This window comes from Semicossyphus pulcher, unplaced genomic scaffold (genome assembly GCF_022749685.1).
Source record: "Semicossyphus pulcher isolate SPU_LCO1_2020_fin unplaced genomic scaffold, fSemPul1.0.p SCAF_4, whole genome shotgun sequence".
Lineage (NCBI taxonomy): Eukaryota > Metazoa > Chordata > Actinopteri > Labriformes > Labridae > Semicossyphus > Semicossyphus pulcher.
In genome coordinates, this window is record NW_027211715.1 from 9273163 (window position 1) to 9300733 (window position 27571).

Consider the following 27571-nt stretch of genomic DNA (forward strand, 5'->3'; position numbering starts at 1 on the left):
CTCATGCGGTTCTGCAGTGCTGCACATGTAGAGAATGGGGTATGTCAAAGTGAAAAATATTAGTGTCCCACCCAATTACATGAAAGTCTCCCTCTCCAAATATTTTTATATATGCCCCTAAGTTAATTATGACTATTATCTTGTTGTTGCTTCACTTTGGTTTCAATTCAGTTTGCTACATTTTACCAGATGGTTTTATTATTCATGCTGTGCAAGAGCTGAATGACATGTAGTGTAAAGCTAGTGAATGGAAGAGTAGAGAGTTGCTATGGAAGTGATATCTATATACCATTCCCCATGCTTTTCCCCCCACAACATTGCTGTCAAAAGAGTCTGATGTTTACTACCATTATCATTTATGAGCGCAGCATAAGTGCTAACTAGTGGGCTGAGGCTGAGGTGACACTCATGACTGAGTCATAATATTGTCAAACATTGTAAATAATCAATAAGAGAATGGAATGACACTGCCTTGACACTTGCTCCAGGGTTTAATGCTTTCCATCAACAACAGGTTGTTTATTCTCAAACTCAAATTTTAAATATCTTATGGCAGCTGTGCTGCAATTCTGCATGACACACCATCCATATTTTACAGTATGGCTTGTAGACTACTGTTTCCCCCTGCAGTTAGACAGTAAAATTTAGTCTATGGAGAAGGACAGAAAAGTCAGCACTTAGCTCTGGTTTCATTTAAAATAAGGCATTCCTATGAAAGAAAAAAATGTACAAAAATTATCAAATAAAAAGGTATTGCACTAGATAAAGTGATATAAAACAGGCATACCACCTGATCAAGTTAGAAACAGAAGCTGTAATATCTACATGTGAATAGGATCCTCAAGGTGCAAAGAAGTGAATGGCTCAAATTAACTTTACATCACAGTCAGTGGACACACATCCTGGAAAATATGTGACTTCATCAAAGTTTATGTAGTTAGCTGCCAGACAGACTAGGCTACAGCAATTGGCTAAGCTTGAAGAAAGAACGCAGAGACTTTTGCAGAGGTCTCTTGACATGACTCAAATCCAAATTTGAGGACTTGGGAGATGCTTGACTTTAATAAAAGACTCAAATTAGACTGGTATTTATGACGCAATGGATGACCCAGGAGGACTTGACTTCTTTTCTTAAATATTTGCAATTTTCAAGAAATTACATTTTGCTCAAAAAAAATAGTGGGTGATTTTTAAGCCACATGGCAAACCTGACAACCTAAAATGATGTAGCAGACCAAAACAAACAAAGGAGCCAGCTGTCATGGAGTCCGATTGTCCAAAAGTGGCTACCTTGGTAGCTTAAAGAACAAGACCACCACAACAATATCTGATTTCTAGAACCCTCAAAGAAAGGTAGGCAACATAGACATGTCTATTTAGCATACTAGCTTGTTAAGTTTAAGTTAGTTGCACTTGCAGTAACATGCACAAAGGGCAGGTCAAAGCGTTTTTTAGGCTTCAGTAATATCGTTCATTTTTTTGTTACGTTTTTAATTAGATTTCGGGCGCAAATAATTTCATTGTAGTTTTTATTGTAATATGTGTCAAGTTTACCATTAATGTGTTGTTGTGTTGCGTTAAGAGAAGTTGAGAAGTTACCATTCAGGTTCAATAAACCTGGAATCATTCTCTTCATCTCGACTGTCTGTTTCCTGATGTCCGTTAGAGGGCAGCACTGAGGCACGGAGGGGCCGGGCATTGAGTCAGTTCCAGGCAGGCTGGAGTACCGCTGAGCCTGGCAGAGCAGATAGAGACTGAGGAGGGCTGGTGGAGGGAGGAATGCTGCCTCATGCCGCCGGGGTTTACCGAGAATTAAAAATCTGACGTCCAGCGCTGCGCCACGGACTCTATCGGTTCTGGAAGAAGGAATAATTACACAACAAAATGCATTTTTGGGGGATTTGGATGCTGATGGCGGCTCTGCAGGTAAAATATATTTACAATTTTACATCGAATCAGCTCCAATCGACGGAGGCTGCAGTCGGATAGTAGAACAAACTGAGGCTAGTGCCCGTTTAGAGAGGAGAGAGAAAGCGAAAGAGAGAGCGAATAGCACTTTGCATGGGAGGTAGAGGAAATATAATCGTCTCTACATTTGCCTTCTGTTTCTTCATTTAGCTAAATATTATTATCAAATTATTATCTTCTGTTTTAGACTAGATATGGGCCGACAAAAGATGCCTCACAAGAGGTTACTGGCAGTAAAACGCTGCTGATCCCAGACCTGCAGCGGGTCCGCTGCACAGTGAGTAATTTATCAAACAAACGAGAAACGCATTGGTAGCCCAATTCCTCTGTTTGATTAAACACCAGTTTGGAATGAAATGCAGCTATAATTATAGAAGAGCCCAGGCAGAAATAACCGCTACAAGGTTTGTTCATCCATCCATCCTCGGATGACAGGCTACTGCTGTCGCTAGTTTCAGCATCTCATCTATTCATGTTGCTTTCTGTTGAAATCAGATGCTTGACTTTTGTTGGGCTGTAATCCAGTTCAGCCTTGGTGAATCAAGCCCCCGATACATAACCGTTTTTTCTTTCTTGCGGAGGACATAAGCTGATCTCCATTTAAAAGATGGCAGTTTTATCTGTCCTCTTATAACCGGGCATACGTAGTAGAGCAAGGTTTAAGACGCTTTATGAGTCGTGTCTGTTTGGCATCCTGTCTGTTCAATAGCTGCATTTAGCTCAGTAGCTGTAGAGTCTCAAGTCTCCTCTTCTGGAGCCCTGCAACAATTCAAGAAGATTTTGGAAATGTGTCCCCTGCCACCGATCATTTTAGGCTTAACTGTATTTCTGCATTGGCTCTTGGCCCATTTGAGTTTTGGGAATATGAATCCACACTGAGATAGTAGACAATTTGTGATTGAGATTAAGTGTGCACCACGACACTATTTTTTTAACGTTTCAAATCATGGCCTTTTAAGCGTGAAGAATTGACAATTTTTTGCGTGCAGAATCTGTATGCTATGTGACACAGGGCACACAGGGGGCTTACGGTCCAGACTGTGATGATGTTTGGGCCACCTGCCGTTCAGCCATTTTCCAGAAGTAAGACTATAACTTTTAAAGGATCATACTTTTGTTTTTTTCTGGTTGACTCCATTTACTTCAAATCGCAGGCAGTACATGACACTGTGCCTTATGTGCGGTACTAGTTTTAGTTTTAAATGGGCTTTTGTCTAATTTCAGCAGTGGATACACTTACATGTGTAATGTGTGATTTCGAGTAATAAAAATATCACATATATTAAACTTTTGCGATTGCTGACTGAAAGAGACCAAAATACAGACATTAAGAAATCTTGTGAAATACCATTTGTTTCCTCATGTTGTCTTATTAATGTTTTGTCTTTTGCGTGCAATTTAAAAAAGACAAAAATATCAAAACGTACGTTGGCTTCTTAAAGGGATTAGTAGAAATGCTAAGTATGCTTTATTTGTATTATACCAGCAAGCCCAATTAGCAGTGATCTTAAGCTTCACACTGCTGTTATGTGTGGGCCTCAGGGGTGGATGGAGCTTGTAAATGCACCTCCAGGTGATCCACACTATGTGGGCTGATCAATAGAGAGGACAGTGCTGTGCCAAACTGTCAAAGGTGAAGTCCTAAAATAAACCAATCACCAATGCCTTACCTCCCAAACAGCCTGGTCAGCACTATCGAGGGCTTACCTTAAACCCCTTAAAAGTGTTTGCTTTTGTTGCTATGTAGCTACAATTCTGAACCCTTTATAAGGGCTTTGATCATAGCTTTTGTATTTGTACTTGGAGGCAACTTGATTTCATTGTACTGTGCACAATTGTGGGATGTATGACTTTCAGGTGTGTAGATGTGGTTAATGATTCTGCTATACAAAACCATGGAGTAGCTTACAGGTTTACAGATAAATCAGTAAATCAGCAATGGGCAGAACAGTGTTTAGTTTGTAGAGATAAAAATCCTTCTGTTCTCCAGACCATTCTAGTTAATCAAGAGGGAGTAGTGGATATTGGAAGTTAATTAACGTGGTAAGTCACTGCAAAGTGAGTCACGATTCTTCATCTTTGTTTTTGATTTGAAGGGCCTTCCCCCCTGACAAACTTTAAGCCAGATCACACAATCCTTGATGTTTTCCTTTAAAAGTTGCCTAACAGCCACATTATAATTTCATCAATATTAATGGGTAGATTAAAGCTACTGTGAGGAGTTTTTTGCTGGTTATGAAACAAACTGAAATTAATTCTGATTTACTCTATATGACCTACAAAAGCAAACCAGACCATCAGCAACAACACTGATTATTTCTATATAGTTATTCTAAATGCCCGAAACTGCTTGCAGGGGGTAGGTGTCAAAGGAAGCGATTAACTGCATGATGCCTTTTTTACTACATTGTAAGAGTTATTAAGCCACTGAGGTATGCTTCCAAACTTCCAGATAAGTTACATGATCAAGACTTTGTACTTGTAAGTTTCTGTATATCTGGAAGTTCAAAACATAACAAAAATACATACCCTTGATTTTTTAAAAATCATTTTTTGGGGCTTTTGCCTTTATGTATTGGACAGCTGAAGAGAGACAGGAAATGTTGGGAGTAAAGAGTGGGGGATGACATGCACCAAATGATCGGCAGACCGGATGTCGAACCTGTGATCAGTGTGTCGAGGAGTGTGGCCTCTGTATGTGGGGCGCCTGCTCTACCAACTGAGCTAACCAGCGCCTCTACACACTTGATTTTTACTCATCTTTTCTAGTTTCAAAGACATGATTGTTGTTGAAAAAGAACAATCTGTTCATGTTTTAGTCCTCTAAACCCAGGTCGTGTTTGCTACAATATCAGGTCTTAAAGTGAAAACATTCACATTTGTCTATGGCGGACTAGTCGGGAGCTTCAGACACTTAATTTGCACACTAAATCACAATCACAATTTGTGGCTGTTTGCTGCATATAGTTTTTTTTATTGAAATTTCCTCTGATCATAAACCAACAACAACCTGAAACCATTTCAGACTGACTCCTCTACACATTAAAGCAGTTAGTTATCAGTATGTTAGCCTAATACAAAGAGGAATGGTATGTAGGACAGTCTTGTCACATACCTACTATGAATGTAATTGGTGTATGGTAGATCCCACAGTATTTGTTGTGACATCAGGGCCTTAATTATTTAAGAACTGCAATCAGGTTTATTTTCATTCTCAGACAGTACACAAGAGCTATTACTGGAGTTTCTTACATTGGTTAACCTGTCTATAACCTCATTAATAAACTGATTATTGGATTTAAAAAAATCAAATAATGCTTTAAAGAAAGATTTTGATTGAGTAATGGTTTCATTGATAGGGGCTGCCTAGTAAGTATTGTCATTATCAATATTTCACATTCACAATACTCAATATTATTACATGGTTGCTACAGAGTGGAGCCTGTTGGATTGTTTACTTTTGTCAAGCTACACAACAAATTTCCACACATACTTTCAGTTTCATTTTTAATCGTCACATTGAAGCGAATACACTCAAACTGCTGATGGATTTTGAGTTGAAATAGTCCCTCCTGCCTTGGTCCTAGTCCCACCTTTTTCCCTTCTTCACTTTTAGCCTGGCCTCTAAATGTCACCATCGAGGCCTGTTCATCGTTAGGCAGAAAAACAGCGTCACACCAGGGTCTTGCTATGTTGTGTTTACTTCCTCCCTCTTTATGCTAATAGGCAAAGAGATGAAAGCCAGCCTCCCCCACTAAACATGTCAGGATGGGCAGCAAGGACATGAGGGTTTAAAGATTTTGGGTTAAGTGGAAGCAAATCACAGCACCCCCACTTGGCTTTATTACTCTAATCACAGAAGAACTACTCCACACACTAACGCACACACTAACACACACACCAACAAACTGCAACAGATGCTTTTATGCTGCTCTGTGGAGCAGAGGAGCGGGAATATGTGCCACTGTGTGTGTGAGAGCCTGTGTGTGTGTATATGTGGGACAGGAGGTGGAGGGAGGTTCATGTCAGGCCAGGGCTCAAACAACATGAGAGACAAGAGTCTAGACGCTAATTATCATCAAAATTAATTGACCCAGTTGTCTGCCCCTCCTCATGGTGATTAATAATGGTCTCTTGGTTTGGAATGGGGCTGAACTGGATTTAATTTTCCCTTTGACACACAATTTCCCTCTGCATTACTGTTGCAAGTTTAGACAACAAATCCCATTAAGAAAATGCGGAATTCTAAACCACTGATATGTGCTAATTAGTTCTCTTTCCCATATTTAAATTCTACCTTATCAATGGCAGAGGACCAAGTGTGTGTCAATCAGTTCTCATTGCTTCAATCAGAGAACTCAGCTTCATAAAAAAGGGGTGTTTAAAATATGCAAATGTGTTTTATTATTAGCTTTATATTTCTCCAGCCTCAAATGTTAGGATTTTGAAAGAGGTTGTTTGAATGAGTTATGGATTCTGATGAAACATTCACAAGGTACACAATAGAAAGAGTGTCAACCTTCTGTTTTATGAAAAGCCATTAGGAAGTTACAAAAACATCACATTCAAGAGGTTATGAAAGCATCAAGGTGTAATCTAAGATGTATGCAAATATCTGAATATTTTGTCATTCCCTTTCATCTTTGTGTTCTTTCCCTCCACAGGTTGTGGTTCTGGGTGGAGAGGCTGAGCGTCCGTTGTCAAGCAAACAGGGGTCGTTGCCATGCATGAGGGGCTTTACTCAGAAGGAATACATCATCGAAATGGACCAAGAGCTGGCAAAGGGACAGGCCGTCTTCAACGGTCAGTACACACACACACATACACACACACACACACATGCACACATTTACTGGAAGCTGGGACAGCTCCAGTAATAATCCCCTGCTGATGGGTGGGGGTTGTTTAAGAGTCCTGCTGATATTTGAACGTTAATAGAGCTTCAAGAGGACTGACCTTTGCAAAGACTGAGTGTGGAGTAGAATGTGATCCTGTCTGTGTTATCCTGATTACTACGGTTTAAATATAGTGATGAAAAGTGACCATTATTTGTGTACAGAGCATCTTGTGATTGTTTTGTAAAAGCATCGATGATTGCTTCCATCCTCCGATTTTGGGAGGGTTAGATGTTCAGCGAAGATGTTGTTACCAGTCTGTATTCAATCAGACTGAAAACAGCAGAAGTGCATAACTCTTGGCTAATCTCTGCTGTTGTACACCACAAAGAAAGATTAAATAATTAAATATTTGTTTAAGCATTTATATTACTGCATTGGGAATAGAGAACTCAGAGAAGTCCCCACTAAAACTGAGATCATGCAGAAGCCTAAGCATAAGAAAGTGTAAGCTTGCATCCTTATAGTGAGGGACTTCTACTCATGGAACCTGTGAGCTGATGAGCTGATCCTTTAACCAACTTGTTTTCCAGCCACTACTTGTTTTGTAAGCAGAACCCTGCTGTTCCAGTGTGGGGAAAAGCAAAATAACAATTCTACTTTGCTGCTCTAAAAGTAGAAAAAGCTATTATTGCTCTGTTTGTTACTGTGAAACAGAGGAAACTGGTGAGCTGGAAGTAGATAATGAAGATGCCAAACCATCTCAAAATGGATGTGCAGTATAGATATGACAAAGACATATACAGTACAAATACAATCTAAGGGTGAGCTGCCTTTAAAAATGCAACTGGCTTACATTAACCTAAATACACAAATCTAAAGTCAGCGGTTTAGTTATCCCTCCCATAAAGCAGCATAAATAATTTAAACAATGTTAATAGTAAAACATTTTGAGGAGAAGGATACACTGAATGACTTTAAATGAAAACCTTTTCAGACCTCACTCAATCCACTCAATTCACCCATTGAGGAGAACTGTAGTGTATGACTGATTGTTTCTTGTAGCTAGCTTTATACAAACACCAAGTTTAGACAATCCTAAATCACCTTGCTGAACTAAGGAGTTCTTCAAAACCAGTGTGTTATCCCAAAGCTGTTTTATTAAATTCTTATAAATGTATTCAGAAGGACTATGTAAGCTTTGAACAGTCACAGTCTGTTTAAGTAGAAAGATGCATTGAGTCAGCAAACTGCCACAGCACACAGTAATATTTATCCAAAGTTTGCCAACATTACATAGCTGGGATTTGCCTTCAAAAGCTACATACAAACCCAAGTTTTTTTTTATGTGAACAGACTAAGATAGTCTGCCTTTAATAACCCATATAGGTCAAATCCTGGTCTGCAGAAATATGTTAACAGGGGTTATGAGGCCTGCTGTTGTTTACCCGATGAACCAGGATCGATCAGCATGATATTTCTCTATGTTGTGTGTGTCAAAGGGGTTGAAGTGATCAGTATCATTGACCAGGCCTGGGGGTATCAGAAACAGACTGATCAATAAGCAGCGTACATTCGTAGATGGAGTGTGTGAGCTCTGCTGAATGTGAACAGATTGACATCCAGTATTTCTGCTACATACATTTTGCAGCAGCGGCCTGCCGCTGCAAAATTGTTGTCGCCACTGCTTCAGATTTCTGTAACGTGTCCTGAAGTTGCAATTAAATGATGGAGATGTCTGCTCCAAATAAACAGTCGTTCGCCCGCTCTCCTCATTGAAGAAGAGGAGTCAAAGGACGTCAATCACACGTGAAGTCGTGGTAACCAAATAAACAACAACGGGACCAGTTTACTCCTCACGCCGTATTCTAACGGCAAAAGAGGGTCAGACTTCGGAAGCTTTCTGTTTGCACATAATCATATGCAGTTCTGTTACACAGTGTAAACAATCATGTCCCTACTTTAAATACGTCTTTAAATCTTATAAAAGGTGCAGATGTAATTTGGTAACGATCGATCGATCGTTTTGATCGCTACGTCATTAATCACGTCCCTCGTGCACTCATGGCTCACGTGCTGTTTTGAATTGCGAGAGAAAATATTCAGTCAACAAAGCAGACAGAGAGACAGACAGAAAGAGGGAGGCGGGGCAAGCAGCTGTGCAGAGAGCAGAGGTGCAGGTGTGTTGGGGGACTGAAGCAAAGCAAATTGATCTGATTAAAGTAGATTGTGAATTCAAACTTAATAAGGTGAAGAAGAGAGTACAATTAAAGTGTGGAAGTGGAAGTCTACATGTGATGTGCTTCTCACAGAAATCATTGATATATGTGAGTAATTGCGATCAATTAATTACCCCCCGCTGCAGAAAAAAATCCTAGCGGAAACACTGCCACCCGGGGGGGGGTCTTACTCACTGTCTACAATGCTGTTTTGGACAAATCTGCATGTGTTTTGTTTTTGTTCTGTCATGTTTTTGTAGTTTCACAGTGTTAAAGAACACCCCTGCCCTGATTTTAACAGCACTTTAGTAAAAAATCCTTGGATATGGATAAAACATGTTCTACAAAGGGCAATCAATAAGCAGACTTGTTCTCCACTGGCATGCTTCTTCTATGCCTTGTATGGAAATGTGTCTGTACTGTTAGAGATGTGTGTTGATAGTCAATATCTCTATGCAAATACCTTTGCCAGTGGTTGCATCGACTTTTATGCAACATACAAGAAGTGCTTGAACCCTTTGATGCCTCTAAATTAGCATGTCACTGATCAGCGCATTCAGTCTTTTAGTATCAGTGAATGGGTATTGAAGGCACTGTATTTGAGTGTGATAGTGTAACTACATTCACCGCATCACCAGGCACAGACAGTTTAGCTTCAGTCTGCTCTGATAAGGGCTGTGTCAGGGGTTTTTGACTGGAAGGTTGCCAGTTTGAACCCCCGAACTGTAAAGATGTCTCTCTTCATCTACTGCTGAGGTGTTATTCAGTTAAAGAGAGGCCTGTAGGTGTACAGGGACATGTGAAACTGAATATGAATATAAAGCAGGGTTTTGCTGCCTATTTTCCCCTGGAGATAGAGAAGAATGAAATCAGCTTTTTTGTTGTGTTTTTGAGATCTTATTCTAAGGGACTGTATGAAACAGAGCTGTCCAGCTAAACAGGCTTAGTCAAACCACATCGAAGCACCAGGCAAAGAGCCTACAATAACTCAGTGCTGAGAATGTGTGTGTGAGTGTGTGATCACATGTTTGTGTGCTTCAGTGGACTTGTAAGGGCTCTGTGAAGTGTAACAAGGCAACAGTGACTGAAGCTGACAGAGCGGCGAGAGAAACAAGAAAAAAGAGTGTTTCAGTGTGTTTGTCTGTGGTGATGCTTGTGGTGTTTGTGTTTGTCAGTGTGTGTAGGGAAGGAAACAAATTACAAGGCTGCGTTGTTTATACAGCGTAACAAATATTATTTGCTGCATCATATGCAGCCGGTCTGCTGGAAGGCTGAACAGAGAAAGATTTGTGTTTTAGTGGTCATTGCCTCTCGACCACTGTCACGCCCGTTACCTCATATGGTTAACCAGCAAAACTAATGCGTTATACTTCACCCATATAGAGCCAGAAATTCATAATATCGTATAGGGCAAAGAACACAGCTTCCTGTTGGGCTGATCAGTTTACCACACTTTTTAGGCTACTTCATTCACGATTGACTTGAAACTTTTATAGGCCTACATGACATGTTATAAATAATGTAATAATCAATCAATCAATCAATCAAATTTTATTTGTATAGCGCCAAATCATAACCAGGGTTATCTCGAGACACTTTACAGAAAGAGCAGGTCTAGACCGACTCTTTGTTAAGTTATTTAAAGAGAGGCCCAACATGAATCCACCATGAGTAGCACTTAGCAATTCGGCACATTGGCAAGGAAAAACTTCCTTTTAACAGGCAGAAACCTCGAGCAGAACCAGACTCATGTTGAACAGCCATCTGCCTCGACTGGATGGGCCGAAAATGGGATAGAAGGAGATGCAGGATAGAGACAGGCAAAGAGAGCAACAACAACATATGTTCTTGTTACCACAACAACATATGTCCTTGTTACATGAACAACAACAGACACATACTTATGGTTGCAATGCCAATAATAGTGGTAGACTAGGGTGAAGATTGGCTAAATAAATAAATAAATAAATAAATAAATAAATTAGCGAGAGAAGCAGAGTAATGATAAAGGCTGAGGTAATCGTAATTTTAACAGTTGAAGTCAACAGGTCTACTATTAGCATTAGCAGCAACAATAATGATACTATGGGGAAGGCTGATGTTAGTAGTTGTTGCAGTCGAGCAGGTCCACAGCAGCAGGTGGTCTGCAGCAACGATCCTCAGGAACCTTCAAGACAAGGGAGCACAAGAACTCCCGGGAAGATATGTGGTTAGTAATGTTAATGGGACCAGAAGATACAGAGTTAATGAGCTGCATTAATATGACAGAGAGAGAGAGAGAGTCAGAGAGAGAGTCAGAGAGAGAGAGAGAGAGAGAGAGAGAGTCAGAGAGTCAGAGAGAGAGAGAGAGAGAAGCTTGGTGTGTCAGATCCCCCCGGCAGTGTAAACCTATAGCAGCATAACTATGGGCTAGTCCAAGCCTGAGCCAGCCCTAACTATAAGCTTTATCAAAGAGGAAAGTTTTAAGTCTACTCTTAAAAGAAGAGAGGGTGTCTGCCTCCCGGACCTTGACTGGTAGATTGTTTCAGAGGAGGGGGGCCTGGTAATTGAAGGCTCTACCTCCAACACTACTCTTAGAGACTTTAGGTACCACAAGCAGGCCTGCATCCTGGGAGCGCAATGTTCTAGAGGGGTAATATGGCACTATGAGCTCTTTAAGATATGATGGTGCCTGACCATTAAGAGCTTTGTAAGTAAGAAGAAGGATTTTAAATTCTATTCTAGATTTTACAGGAAGCCAGTGCAGAGAGGCTAATACAGGAGAGATGTGCTCTCTCTTCCTAGTTCTTGTCAGCACACGTGCTGCAGCATTTTGTACCAGCTGCAGAGTTTTTAGTGACTTATTAGGGCAGCCTGATAGTAACGAGTTACAATAATCCAACCTGGAAGTAACGAATGCATGGACTAGTTTTTCTGCATCGTTTTGAGACAAGATGTGTCTGATTTTTGCTATGTTGCGAAGATGAAAGAAGGCTGTCCTTGATATTTGTTTTATGTGGGAGATGAAGGACATATCCTGATCAAATAGAACTCCCAGATTCCTAACAGTAGTGCTGGATGCCAGACTGATGCCATCTAGGGCAGCTATATCATTAGAGAAAGAGTCTCTAAGGTGTTTTGGGCCGAGCACAATAACTTCAGTTTTGTCTGAATTAAGTAGCAGAAAGTTTCTAGTCATCCAGATCTTTATGTCCTTAAGGCATGCTTCTAGTTTAGATAGCTGATTGGTTTCATCTGGCTTCATAGATAAGTATAATTGAGTATCATCTGCATAACAATGAAAATTAATGGAGTGTTTCCTCATGATATTACCCAGAGGAAGCATATATAAGGTAAAAAGAATCGGTCCGAGCACAGAACCTTGTGGAACTCCATGACTAACTGAATAATGAAAACATCAAGGAAATAAAAACGGTAACAATGCAGTGCCTTAACTTGCATTTTAATTCTATCTCTCTAAGTCTATTAAGATTTCCATTTAAGTCACATACTGTAAGTTTCTAGTTAAACAAATACTACATTTGTCATTACTTCTCCCATTGGCCTCAGTAACTGTAAGTGTGTCAGTCCTGTAAGCATCTTACATTTCATGATAGCATTGCAAGAAACAACACTGGGCAGTATATGCTGATCCCTGTATGCAACTATGATAACAGTGAGAAAAAATCCTGTAAATTTCTACTGGAAGCTAGCAAGTTGTATAACTAAGAATAAAATATTTCATTTGAGTGACTCATTAACTTAAACTTGAAGTGAAACTAGCAATAGCCAGAATGTTTGCTAACTTTAGTTCTGCTTGCATATTTAAGGTGATAAACTATGTTTTTTATGAAATAAAAAAGTTTGAATATCCTCATTAGGATTGCCTTTGTGCCTTGATATAGCTAAATATATTTGTAACATTGATTTAGATCAGTGTTTAAACATTGTCTGAAATTTTGAAAGGGGCCAGGCAGAAATTAATGTCTACAGTTGTAACAGCAGCAGGTCAATTGTCACATAGCTAGCTATGGGTTATATATTTTTTTGTTTGTTAGGTATATTCTTTAAATAAATACCCCCCCCCCCCCCCCCCCCTTTTTGCATAACTAATTAGTGAGACTGTGGTATTTATTTAGTTAATTTTGCCGTTTTTGTATCAGGATTTGAGGGACTCATTGAGCTGTTTGAAGAAGAATAAGATTTGAGGTCTTTGCTGGGTTACAATCTGATGGCTGTGGGTAATGTTAATTATTTAATTAGAGCAGAGGAAGAGTGAATTATTAATGAGAGGATGGAGGGTGGGAGACATAATTATAAACAGTCAGATAGATTGAGTATCTGGGGGAAGGGATGTGAGGGAAAGTAGGTTAGAGGTGGAGATCACCAGACGGGTCAGACTGATAGAGACAGACAGAAAGGGGAAACAGGACGTAGCATTGAAGGTTATATGATACCATCTATTGTTTTAAAAGGCTTTTTGTATTGTTTTTTTAATAATTCACCCTAGTCCTGTCCATGTCCGTTTTAGAATACACTGCCGGACTCGAAACAGAATAGGTTTTATACAGTATATTGTAATCCATCAAAAAATCCTAATTGCTGGGATTAACTCTGCACTTTAAAATCAGTGAATAAGGGCTGGGTAGTTCTTGATTAAAGTCAAAATATGTGACCATTTAAAAACCGTATTGTATTGAGTGTCACGTTCAGACAGACAACAAGACCCACAGAGCAGATCTGAGGCAGAGCAGATTCGTTTAACCGTTTATTTGCAGAGTTCGGTACATTGGAGATCAGTCAATGGCAGCAGAACAAAATCGGCAGGCAAAGTCGTAGTCCAAAAAACAGGCAAAAGTCAAAACCAAGGTAGCAAACTAGATAGGCAGAAGTACAAAATCACTGGGCAAAAGGAGAACACGAGGAAAACTGATCATACACTGAGAAACTAACACGAGGAAATAACGCCGGAAAAGTACTCACAAGGATGCAGACAATCTGACAAAGACACACTGGGGAAGACATGCTAATATACACAAGAGGGGAGGAGACAAAGAGACAAAGGTGAAAACAATAAGCAATCGCACACACAGGGAGTAAAGAAACCTCAAAAACTCAGGACCTGACATTGAGTTTTTATACAGCTGCTTAGGTTTGGAATTGCACAACTTTAGCTTGACTTAGAGAAGTTTTGACTAAGAAACATAAATTTGCTTTGGGATCAGTATCAAAATGTAGTTGTACTTAGTATATTAGTATTGAAATCTTCAACTGACACGCAGCACTGTTTTTAAATCTTTGGTCAAACTAAATAACACAGAATTAGCATTGAAACTAACACTGTGGTTTGAAAAAAGTTAAGCAGAAAAAAAAATCAAATATTTTTTTATATTTTAAGCTAACAGGAAACTGCCTAAGAGCAGTTGGGCTGAGTCAGGTTTCTGTTTCTGTGCAAAGGAAACAAAAATAAATAGGGGAATTGGAAAGTTGATTCAGCTGCTGTCAGACCAGTGTATTAGACAGTCCCTCTGTGCTTGTGTGTGTTTATATTCCACTATCTCTCTGTAAAGGCATCATTTTAAGAAATGTATGGCCATGATGGTTGTGTAGGTCCGTTTGCTGTTCGTTACCTTTGTTATCTTTCTCACTGAAGTGTGTGCTATGTTTCTGCTTCAAGTACAGTATGCATAATTGTGTGTGTGTGTGTGTGTGTGTGTGTGTACATTTGAGCTCCAGTGCTTTCTTGTGCTGTGTTCGCATGTGTGTACAGTGTCTGTGTGTGTGTGTGTGTGTGTGTGTGTGTGTGAGAGAGAGAGAGTCAGGCCGAGGTCAGTGGCTATCCTGTACTTCCTGCAGAGCACGGCAGGGCTGACTGCTCTGACCTTCCCATTTTCTCATCCATCCTTCCTATTAAGGCAGTGTGTGTTAGTCAGCGTTGTGGCCTTGTACAGCCGGCTTCTGGTCAGCTCAGCCTTACACAGCCGTGGAAAACCCCCATCCCACAAACCAGCAGACACTGACCACATTCATCTCCCCATATCCTCCCCTCTTAATCTCCCTCTTTCTCATTTCTCTCCCTTTCTTTTCCCGTTTCTTTCTCTTCTCTTGTCATGCAGGGGATTGCCCTACTTTATTCTAGCCTCATATATCACTGTCTCCCCTCACAGCCGGATCGGGAAGGGGCGGACGAGATATAGAATGAGTGCTCTCTCTCTCTCTCTCCCTCTCTTTTTCCTCTCTCTATCTGAATCAGTCCAACTCTTCTTTTTTCCCTCTCAATTGATTCCCTCTCATGCTGTTTTTTTGTCTCTTAGGGGCTTGTTAACATCCTAGCAATGGGTTACTCATTGCTCTTATATGTTTTAGATTCTGAATGAAATGTTGTGTTTGTTCCTTGAATTTTGTAGTGGAAACTACTCAATTTGTACCACTCCAAGGTATAAATTATTCATTTCCTTATATGGATGGTTGGATGGATGTCAGTTGTTCTGACCACACTATGTTCACTACGTCAGCAGCATTCCAGATTAAGATGTCTCACCAACTACCCGTTTTGTGGCAGTTTGGATAAAGATAGATTTTTTTGTGATACACTAAACTACCTGGAAATTCAGTGGATTAAATAACCAGATTGGAATATCAGCTGTTGGTGTAGACAGTGAATTAAATATCTGTCAGATAGGTTCTTCATCCAATTTATGCTGTCGATCCAGTGTCATAAAACAGTCAATCTCATGGATTTGTGACATTGATTGCAATGGCCTATCACAGGGATAGCAACCTCAGAGGAAGCATAAATCTTTATCATTTGACAAATCTATAGTGGCCCACGTTAAATTGATAAACCTTTCTGCCAGCAAGGTTGTAAATAGATTTGGATTTCCCTGGTACCTGGAGGTTTGCTATGGGTGTTTGGGCCCAAGTGTCCCAATGAAATAAACCCATTAGATTAAGACTCCCTGAAACTATCCCTGTAGCCCCACCATCAGGTCAAAGTTTGGAGCATCCATCTTACAGGATTGAGATTGGTCCCTTTATTTTGGAGTAGTAATCTTGTTTGTACTGTAATATAAATTGTGTGTTCTCTCTGCACTTGTTTCTACTGCTATACGCATTTATTGCAAAATAAATATTGACTTGAACGATATATCCAGAATAAAGAAATATTTGTATTCATTCTCATAAAGCTACAGCAAGTCCATTGAGAAATAAGAGCTCTTGGAGATTCAGGAAAGTATATGGCAACGTGATTAGTGGAGTCCATTTGATTTATGTTATCCATATTCTCTCAATCATTTGTTAAAGCTCTAACCAGCCGTTTGCATAAAGTTCAGCACATAAAGTTCAGCATATAAAGTTCAGAACATCTTTCTATGTTAGGTGATCTAGGATGAAAGCTTGTTCTATTGGTGCACGCAAGTTGGTTGAAATAAAGTAGGTGGAAGGCTTCTGTCAGCACCAATAAGGAGCAGTTGCTGTTAATCTCAGTGCCAGTGTTCAGCAAGGAGACAGGAATACTGTCACTATAAATCAGGGGGTCATTCATGTACTCATTGTCATTCCCATCCCCATCATTATCATCATTGTCATGACTAAAAACACCTAGAGCTTTGTGACCAGAACATATGGTCATACAAAGATAAAAAAAACCACTTAATATCCACATTGGGTTTCGTGTGTGTAATGTTATTGGTTGGTTACGTTTCACTCGCGGATCCTCATCCACTCTGCTCACCCGGAACTGTTTGGCTGCAGGAGCCGAATTTGTCAGCAGAGCTGTCAATCATCATTTTGACAGCATCAAATAACTAATTAAAAATAAACTTGTCAGAAAAATGAACACTTGGACGTAAATCAGCATGATAATGACTAGCCATAATGACAGAAACCATGTTTGAGAAAAAATTATCGGGCGTGACCCATGTCCCACCTGTTAACATGGAGGAGGCGGGCTTTATGACCTATACTGCAGCCAGTCAGCAGGGGGTGCCCGAAATGTTTTGGCTTCACTTTTAAGGAGCTGTCATGTTGTCCATCTTTTTATACAGTCTATGGTACATCCCTGTTATGCTCTTCTGAATAAACTCAGCAAATACATGCAGACATCAAAGTTCAGATTAATTCAGGCATTAATCAACCAGCCAACTCAGACATACTTTATTTATGCTGTGTATAATACAGTATAGTTAGTTTTTCTAGCTCTTGGTTGCTTCTCTCATATTAGACTGGAGATCCTTACTGCTAGCATGTAGCTGTCAGTGCCCTATAATAATGCACTGTTCTGCACTGTCATTAAATGGAGTTGTTAACATAATTCTTAACAAGCAGTCTTCTTCTTCACTGACTTTGTTAACGAACTGCTGCATATCTTTTTGCTGTATTTGAACGTTATATGTGTTAGCTTAGACCTTTGAAAGACATCATTGCTTGGCTATTTTACTGAAAATAAAAAACATTGTGAGTTCATAAATGAGGAAAGTATTTATCTCAGGGAGAAGAACATTCTTCTAAGTGAGTGTTTCCTCCCTGTGTTGTCAAAGCTGAACCACTGGAATGCAAAGGTTGTAATTACAACATAGCAGCCAGCAACTCCTGACATCCCAGCACAGCCACGTTTTATGTTGTTTTATGCTAATCTTTGTACTGTTTCCCTACTTCACTTGCATGTCTTTGTGGTGAGAGAGTGATAACACAGCTAAAATGTGATTTAAGGTGACACAGTTAATGACTTCTGCTCAAGCATGATGAATTTGATAGAGCCAAGGTCTAAATGAGTCAGATGTCTACCTCCTTATTTCCTTGGCTGAACTTGACTGTAAAAACCGCAGTGTGAGGAGTGAATAAGAGGTCAGCCAAGGTCAGTGAAGCAATATGTGTACGTGGTAGAGATGGAGGAGTGTGCATGCTTGTCTGCTTGTGTGGGAGCAGGAGGAGTGTTAAAGCTGTTGCCATGCAACCATTAAAATAATTTTAATGGTGTTCTTATTATAATTTTGAACAGTATAGCACTGTCAAATTAACTGTAATGAAGAAACCATTCACAAATGAGACCAGAGAGGAAATGGCCATATTAACCTCTCTAATAAACCATGTTACTTCTGCCCACTGTAAGAGGATAAACCTGGTAGTAGTAATTTTTCCATCTGCTTGTTAGTCCTACCATCTGCCTTTACAAAAATATGTGAAACCTTGGTTGTTATTGGAAAGGTGTTTTAGGACTGAAATGACAGAATGCAACTGAATATTTTTCAAAGTGCAAATTGAGGCTAGAGATAAAGAGACGTTTCAGCTTGAGTAAACAATCTCTTGTCTCCTTATGAACATTCTGAGAGAAGAAAAAGAAGAGGAATATCTCAGTCAGAGACCAAGGTTAAACTGCTGCCAACACACTTGACCAATGACTATATATATATAAATGGACGACGCGTCTCCATCTGCTATCATTGTACAAAATTGATGCCAAAATGCCCCTGTGATAAGCGCTGCCATCTTGCGATGGTCACGTCATTTGGAGCCAACAGTTGCGCAGTAGAGATCGGCGGGTGGAGCCGCCGTAGCCACTTTCACTAACCAAAACACACTTAACACAGCAAGGATCCCGCACGACGGCGTATTTAACAGCTTCTTTGTGTTGGTCTAAGGTTAACGTTCACAGATATGGAAACTTCAATGACTGTAGTGATTGTTTAAGTTATGTTTCCTCTCGCTGTTCGTCCTCTACTCTGCTAATCCAGAACATATCCGTTGGAGGAGCTGTATTTGTCAACAGAGCTGTCAATCATCCTTTGTACAGCATCATATAACTAATTAAAAATAAACCGGAAAGAAAAATTTACACTTGGAGAAAAAATCAGTATGATAAGAACTAACAAAAACCATGTTTGAGAAAAATTTATTTGGCGTGTATTTTGATTTCACAGTTTGACTCATGACCCATCTGATAACATGGAGGAGGCGGGCTTTATGACCAATACTGCAGCCAGTCAGCAGGGGACGCTCGAAATGTTTTAGCTTCACTTTTAGGGAGCTGTCATGTTGTCTATTTTTTATACACACATAGTCTGTGCATACGCTATTAGCTAGCTTACTTCTACTAGCTAACATCTTTCAGTTTAACAGACAGCTAAACAGCAAAGCAAATTAAAGCAATTCTATTATGCAAGGTGAACATTTGCTTCAGTCTCAATACACTTCAGGTATAACTCCCCATTTAAGTTTTTGTGCACTATCCTCAGGTGAGAGGAGGTTGGTTATTCTTCATATTTGCACATTTGCATGCTAATTTCAAAAGCGCTTTAATGCTCAGAATTTGTCGTAATGATCGCTGATCAGTATTGATTGTTCCGAACATTTTTTGTACCTGCAAAAATTAATACTTTTATTCTAACTAGAAAGAAGATGTAATGTCAGCAGTCAGAGAACGACCACCCAACTCTGCTCTAAACAAATGTTTAGCAACTTGCAGCCCAGTGTTGGCTGTTAAGTTTTGATAAGCCCACTCAACATAACCTGCCTACAACCAGTCAAAATTAACACCGGTGAAGAAAATGGAACATTTAATGGGTACATAAAGGCATTTTCCTCAGGAATGAGTGGAGGCCAACAATTACTTGTACATTCAAAGTTGGAATGTGTGGAGACTTGAAGCCATGCACATCTCAGACAGTCCTGAGAGCTCTTTAACTTTTTTCCCATGACAATATACCATGTCTGTGTCATAATCTGCTTGACACAACAGATTTCCTCAATGATAAATCCATTTTCTTCCCTCAAGTTCTAACCATTTTTGCTGATGCTGAGGAAAGCAGACTATATTCCCCCTCAGCCTCTCTAATTCTATTCATCATAACTCACATGAGAAAAGGCAGCTAAAGACAGTTATGGGCCGCAGACTGACCACACAGTGTGGGCAGAAAGAGGCACACTTTCTCCAAAGCCTGCTTGGTGTGTGTGCTTAAGTACTGTATTTGTGAGTGTGTGGAGGAGGTGGAGATTGTGGGTCTGGTTCTCTTTATAACGTTTGTTTGTTGAACTGACAAAACCCAGGCAGTGCCACTCTCCGCTCTACAGATATGGCTGGAATGTGTGCGCTGTGTGTGTGTGTGTATTTGTGTGTAAGTGTGTACTCCCACGGGTGCTCTTCCAGTTGTGGTTGTTCGTGTTCCACTAAATCCTGTCCGCCCATTTGTCTTTCTCTGCCTCCCTCCCATCTCCCTCTCCATCTTTGTCTCTCTGCCATTTTCTGTTAAATGAATGATGGCTGCATGCCTGACCTCACGTCTGACTAATGTATGTGTGTGTGTGTGTGTGTCTGTCTGTGTGTGTAAGTGTGCGTGCGTGTATGAGCTCAGTTATGTGGGTACCTTAGTGTTAGTATGATAGAAAAATGCTGTTCATCTGCTGTTTGATGTTTTATATTTGCAGAATAGATTTTTTCTGCACATTAAACACAACGGAGAGGACTTAAAAGATTATAGAATAACTTCAGAACAGTATCACTGACTGCTGTGCTGACAGGTGTTTTTCCAGAAAAAAAACTGTATAACAGAACCAAATATAAATGTATATACACTCCAACTCCAGTAAAAACACTACCATGAAGGGTAAGTGGTCGGTTTTTAGTCACACTAGCAGTAGGGCTCTTGCGGCTGGCAGTGGGGGAATACTGGATAAATGTTTGTAAATATTGGCTGGATAGTGATGAAACTTTGTGCGGCCATTAAAGACCCAGGAGGATTAGGATTAGGATTCCTAATGAATTTGATGATCACCTGACTGGTAATCATCTGGGGCCACAACAGTTTCACTAAAATGAACAGATCAAAACCCCAAATGGAAATGTTTCTTTTTGGCTAATACAGCAAAAGTAATACTTAAAACTTAAAACAATATAAAAATGATTTTTCATCAAAGGGATGGAAAGAAAAAATCAATAAACTTGAGTGTTGCAATGTTTATCTTTCATGATACAGTATGAACTCTCAACAACGCTGTATTGATTTCTAATAGTCCACATGCAGGACTGATACAGGCAAATGTTAATGCTTTCTTTAATATGAGCATTGTCTTATTTTCTATGTTTAATATAACTGTAAAGTATATATCTGATGGAGAACAAATGACACTCTTCTGGAAAAAGCCATTATTCAGTTGGCTTTTTCTAAATATTCTCTATAATTCCATGTATTGGTAAAAGCATATATTAATATTTAAAAAAACAAGCTTTTAAGCAACCCATGTGTAACGACAAAAACAGCTTTCTTCAGTTTTTTCTTCTCCTTTTAAAGGACACAAACATGAAAAGTTTTTTCCTTTTTTCTCCAATACCTGACGGTTTTCGTCATAAAAACAAGCAGCGACAGCCTCAGGCTATTTGAATATTGTGATGGCCTTTTCATTATCACATTATTAACAAGGTGATTAATCAAGTATATGAAAAAATTACCAACAGATAGTCTGTTGTGATAGTGGTTGCTAGTTGCAGCTCTACTGCCTTTTGACAGAATGAGCAGGTTACAGAACTGAAATGTAGCACCCTGTCAAGGTTCTTTTGCTGCTGTTTATTTGGCCTTTGCTGACATCCAGAATACCAGGAGCATACAAAGAAGGACTGCAAACCAATCAGAGATCATAAAGCGGAAACCAATCCATCAGAAAATACCTCTACTGGGCCTCATTGGCTCAGGACATTATTGTCAAGCATTTAATCATGTTAGTAAACCGTAATAGCTTTTGTAACCAGTGGAACAGCCAACAATTGTCTTCATTGTCAGATGATATGCAGATTATTTTCTTGATAATTTCAGTAGTTGTTTGACAAATAAAATATCAGAGAGCAGTAATAAAATGTTCGTCACCGTTTCCCAGAGACTAAGATGTCTCCAGATATTATGAACGAGGCCCTAGTGAAAATTGTCATGAAGTGTGTTTTATAGACAAAGTGGCAACCAATTTGTGTATTCTGCAATCTTGTGTAGCCCCAATTACTGCTGTGGCAACTCAGTGTGTGCTGCTGTCTGCTGACTGTGACAGCAGCATAGTTAGTAAAGATGTTAGACAGCTGCCTCCAGTTACTGATGAAGGTACCTTAATCAGGCGATCTTATCATTATTTAGATTATACATATTAGACATCAGTTACTACAACAGCCTGATTACATCATGGAAAAATAGAGAAACACTTGACCATCCGCCACTTATTTGTGATGAAGTGCAGTGTAATATAATGTTATTCTACTAGCTAGTTAGCTTAATCAATTAACAGCTGCAGCCTGGCCAGTGCATCTATGTAAAGTGTCCATCTTCATGATGTAAAGGCTTGTGTATTGTGCACTTTTTTTCCAAAGTAAAAGTTTGTCCTGACTGTTGGAGCAGCCGATTACTTCACTGGTTCTTCCTGATGTCCTTGACATCATTGTCAAAGTAAAGTTACATAGAAAGTAATAGTAAAGTTGAAAATTGTTCAATGCTTAGGACAGCTTCCATTCATACATGCAGGTGTTGTAGGGAGATGTAACTGCAGTAATGGCGGCCTTTCAACTTCGGGTAATTCCCCGGATTAGTGTTTACACTCAAATATATTTAATTTACAGTAATATAAAACAGAAAAAAGGGAAAAATCCTCTGTTTGGAGAAGCTGTTGAAAGTTTAAGTTTGCTACATTTGCTTAAAAAATGATTCATAGGAAATAAATGGGAGCACTTTCATTTTTTGTTTGCACATTTTTTATTGAAGAAATGTGTCAGGTGTAGTCTGTAACAAAGAGCATCAGAATTGCAAAATGTTTGGTTTTGTTGGAATGTTTTCTTTAGCTTAGAAATATTTTTAAATATAGAAAAACTGAGAAAAAACTTATATTACATAGCAATGTATTGCTTGAGATCACAATGAAATGTCCATGAGAAAGATGTTTGCAGCAGTAGTGGACTCAACATGACGTGCCTTTATATAGTGTACTGTGTCAGAGGTAGAAAAAGACAACATAAGCCTACAAACTCCATCACCTTCCTCTGATGTGTTTATTTTTATGTAGATGTGCTTAGAGTCAGACAGGTGCCGTGACTGACAGCCGCTCTGTCTGTCTGAGCCCACTGGTCTCTGGGCTCATAGTACCTTTTACCCATGTGTGTGTGTGTAATGCATTGTGATACCTTGTAAACCCAAGAGGACTCTCTGCACTGTCTCTCTGTGTGTATTTGTGCGTGTGTGCTACTGAGTGTGTGCTCCCAAGTGAGTGTGTTTCTGTCTAATCTTGGGGTAATATAATCAGTCGGGCCTGTCAGGGTCTATTAGGGCTCTGCTGCCATCATCCTAGTCATAGTCCTGCCTTATTTTCCAAAAACACGTCAGCATTAGCACACACATGCATGCACAAAAACATTCCTTTACACAGAAGTACTGTGCACCTGTGCATAGCAATAATAATCAAATCAATTCATATAAGAAGTCAATAAAATCCACCTCATACAAGATGCTCAGTTTACTCATACAGTTGAATGGTTTGATAAGGCACTTAACATGGACACTGTGCTAATTTAAAAAACAAAAACACTTTATGTTTTGCATGTACAAGACTTATGAATCGTCTTCATTCATTAAGACACAGATCATTCTTGATTATTAAAACAGCAGTTGAAAAACCATCTTAACTGATCCATGCTCAACTTTTAAGTCAACAAAAGTATATTCATCCTAAAATTATGTACATTGTAACCATCCATCCATCCGTGCATTATCTGTACCACCTATTCTGTTCAGGGTTGTGGGGGGTCTGGTGCCATTCCCTGCTATGCGAGAGGTGGGGTACATCCTGGACAGGTCGCTGATCAATCACAATGCTGACACACAAAAAACAGGCAACCATTCATGCTCCCACTTACACCTACAGACAATCTCAGAGTCAACAATTAATTGCTTTATTTATTGTTCTCTAAATTGGAACATAAAGGTCAAAATGAAATTTCTTTTAGGTTCATAGCGGTGTTTATATTTTACAGTTTAAAGGAGCAGATTTTACGACCAAGTTTTACCACCAGATAGTACTCTGATGTTTGTAAGATGTTCCCCTCAGTATTTATTCACAAACCAAATAAAAGGTCTCTTTTAAAAAATGTTGTAATGGAGGCCCAAAAAAATCCTCTGCATTTCACTCTGGGCATTTTACAGCAATGTTGTTACACAGTGGACAACATACAATATACAAAATACATTTAACTGGGATGTGCTTAAAACCTCTAATTACCTCGACTTATCTCATGGGTGGCTTCCAATCCAAGCCTAGTTTTTACCTATGAGCGTGGTCCATGTCTGTGGAGTTACAATGTGATACTCAGACTGTTACAGAAGCTTAACAATCTTTTCACATAACATGAGGAGTGTTGGTGGGAGTGGGTGAGAGTTCAGAACTACAACCAAGCTCATCAAGGTTTTTATTTAATCTGGGATGACAGCTTCCCCCGGCTCGCCACCAAAACACCCCCCTCCCCCCAGCCAGGGCCAGACTGTTAATGTGTGTGTGGTGTCAGTATGTGGGAGGCGCTGTGTTTGATTCACACAACAAAATCATGTGGCTTTTCCCGTTTTTTCTTTTTTTTCTTTTGTAACCCTTCCCTGAACTTTTGTTGGAGGTCCATGCTCAGTTACAGCTGTGTACAGTTTGAGACTCCACAGCGTTATTTCTGTATGTGAGCTGCCAACATAAACAAGGAAGTATCTTGTGTTTTCAGACTAGAGGTCTCTGTTTGAGGAAAAAGCTTTTCCCTCCGCACCAACAGGGCTGGCAAAAGACAGTCTAAATAGTAAAAGCAAATTAAGATGAGTTGGATTGACCTGTTTGAGGTATTTGGCTTATCTGTGTGAAGATCCTCCTCAAATCTTTGTGGAGTTGGCGGGTGGCTGATATGCCAGTTGTTGGAAGTCCAAGTCCAAAGTCAGGTTTTAAAAAATGGCTTTGGTAAGTTCTGTTTCTTTAGTTTACAAACTTCAGTTTCATAAATACACCTGAGAAAGTTTTCTGAGGGGGGTTAAAGAATCTGGAAAAAAGCTAGTAGCTGAATCTTAACTTTAGAATACAATATTTATGTGCTGTTATCTTCAGGGTTTTTGGCTATGATTTATAAACCTGACAGTGAACAACTGTCTTTACAGTCTGGGTGGTTCTAACCATGACTATTAAAATTGTATTTTTTAAATTGAAAAACTGCTTTCAAGCAAGGATAACAGATTTACCTATTAGTGACTGTTAAACAGCTTGTTGCCCTGTTTGCTCCAAGGCATTCTTTGTTTAGTTTGCTGTTAAGATGTTAAGGTTTTACTTTTATGAGTAAAGAGTGCAAAGAATACATTCAACAGAGTATTTAAAGCCTCATTTGACATTCAAGCCTGAGTTTCTATTATAGCTATGTTGCTAAATGTTAGTCATTGCAGGGAATCTGAAAACATGGCCTGCCTTCAAACTAACCAGGCTGAAACTGGCCTAAGTCTGGCCTTGAAGCATCTTTTCGTTTGGCTACCGGAACGCGGTCAGCATTTGTGTCAAAATCATTCTCTATACAATATAATCTGCCAACTCAGCATGATAGTTCCAATTTGATAAAATCTTTGTAACCACCATTTAAACACTGTTAATTCTAAATCATCCATCATCCAATTGACAATAGAGTCGTTATCCACACTGTTTTCTGTCCTGACATGTGCCGCATCAGACCTAACCCTCCACCGCCCCCACCATCTGTTCCTTCTCACATGTAATGTACTGGTCAAAGCACTAGTTAGACAGGCTTCTAGGGTAGACTTAAGATTAACATCCTGTGCTCACCTCCATCATATTGGTTGACAGGACATCTGCCCTACATATAGTGAAATCAATATCTGCTCCAACCCCAGATTTGTCAGTGTCATAGTTATTCTGTGCCAGATTCACTGCTTCTACCTAACCCAGGAAGAACAATAGAGTTATCCAATCCACCCTGAAAGCTAAAGAAAATATAGCTTTGATTTGATGTGACGCATTGCTGTGACATGTGATGTTTGCTGGTGGAGGTTTTAGTGCTGCACAAAGTATCAAATACCCAAATATTTTGTCCCAGCGTCCAGCGCAGCGGGGTGTGGTCCCATCTCTGGGGGAAGGCTTGGCTCAGAGAGGATTATGGGATAGTGCACGAGGAGGAGGGGAGGTTGATTTTAAGATGATGCAATTTCAAAGCCAGCATTCATTACATCCATAATCCAACTGTGTGGTAAAAGGCTGGAAACAGCACTCGCCCACATTGTTGTGTAGAGTTGCATGCATGTGTGTGTGTGTGCGTATCAGATCAATCAGGACAGGGCGACAGCTGTCCTATGAGGATTAGCTGTGTGTGGCTATAGTGTGTGTATCCTGCTGTCCTGAGTTGAGTCTGCTCCACATATACAGACAAACACAGCAACAGGCTGTAATCTTGGCCTCCAGAGTTCACTCGTAATTACTTACATGCACTCACTCAAATGTTTACCCTAAATCTCCAGTCTTGCAGTCTCCAGTGTAGCTATAAAGTGTGACTCATAACCTGTCATTTAAGCCAAACTGTAGCTCTAAACATAGAAGCAGCCTCCAATGAAACTTAAAGACATACAGTCCTGTTTCTATAGCAGGACACAGAGGTGGCTAATTGCATCTTTGAGTGATGTAAAAGGGCTGTAAAGATTTGGAGTCTTTTTTAAGGTTGGGGTTATATTCATGACACACTTCTTCTGTTAAACATTTAGAGATGGACCCAAATATTTGGCTGTTTGTTTACTAGGTAGGTATTTGATTATTTGGATATGTGTGGGGGGGGTTATCAGGGGATGGCAACTGTGATGATGATCTTTCTTTATATGTTTTCTCTTTAACCCCTTCAGAGCATATTTTTAAAGCTGGATTAATTTGGCTACATTGAACATGCCAAGTATGCAGACGGCTAGTGGAGCAGATATGCTATGGAATTATTGTCCTCAGTATTTGTGCCCAGCACAGTGGTGTGAAATAGCAAGTTTTTGCACAAAGCTTGTGCAGTATATGTAACTTTACATCTACAGACACGTAGATATTGCCAGCTGGTACTGGCAAAGTAAAAGCTGATTATTATAGAAACTCTTTAAACCAAACTGCCAATAGAGTTATGTCCTATACACTGTAGTTTAATTCATATGCAGCACTAATTTTCTGCTCTCACATATGATGTAGCCAGCTTATTGATGGAAGCATAGTGTTGCAGCGGCTGATCCACAAACAGTCTCCACTAACTCATAATTTCTGTTGCATGTGTTTCTGCCAGTGTTTCCAGTCTGTCATCTCACAAAAAATTACATATACAGTATATATCGTGGCACCTCCCTCGGAAGTGACCTCAGGTCGGGAGCTACTGCTCAATTCAATTGTCTTGAACATGCTTTGAACGGCGTCCAGTTCTTTTGGATTTAATAAGCCAACAATATTGCATATAGGACTCTTATTTGTTTTCTCACTTAAATTGTTGTTGCAACTTTAAATAACCGAAGCCCCAAAATCTCCTGGATTGAATATGAGGCCTCCTTTGTAATATGAATTGCT

At 39.6% G+C, this 27571-nt stretch overlaps 1 protein-coding gene across 1 annotated transcript in view; it reads left to right on the forward strand.

Annotated features, from left to right (window-relative positions):
• Positions 1–1768: 1768 nt before the first annotated feature.
• Positions 1769–27571, forward strand: part of LOC138607047 (cadherin-2-like) — a 120785-nt gene continuing 94982 nt past the window's right edge. Inside the window, exons 1-2 of the mRNA XM_069679583.1 lie at positions 1769–1926; positions 6633–6771. Of these exons, the coding sequence (XP_069535684.1) occupies positions 1885–1926; positions 6633–6771 (181 nt within the window). The 5' untranslated portion in view covers positions 1769–1884. The remainder of the gene's footprint in view (positions 1927–6632; positions 6772–27571) is intronic.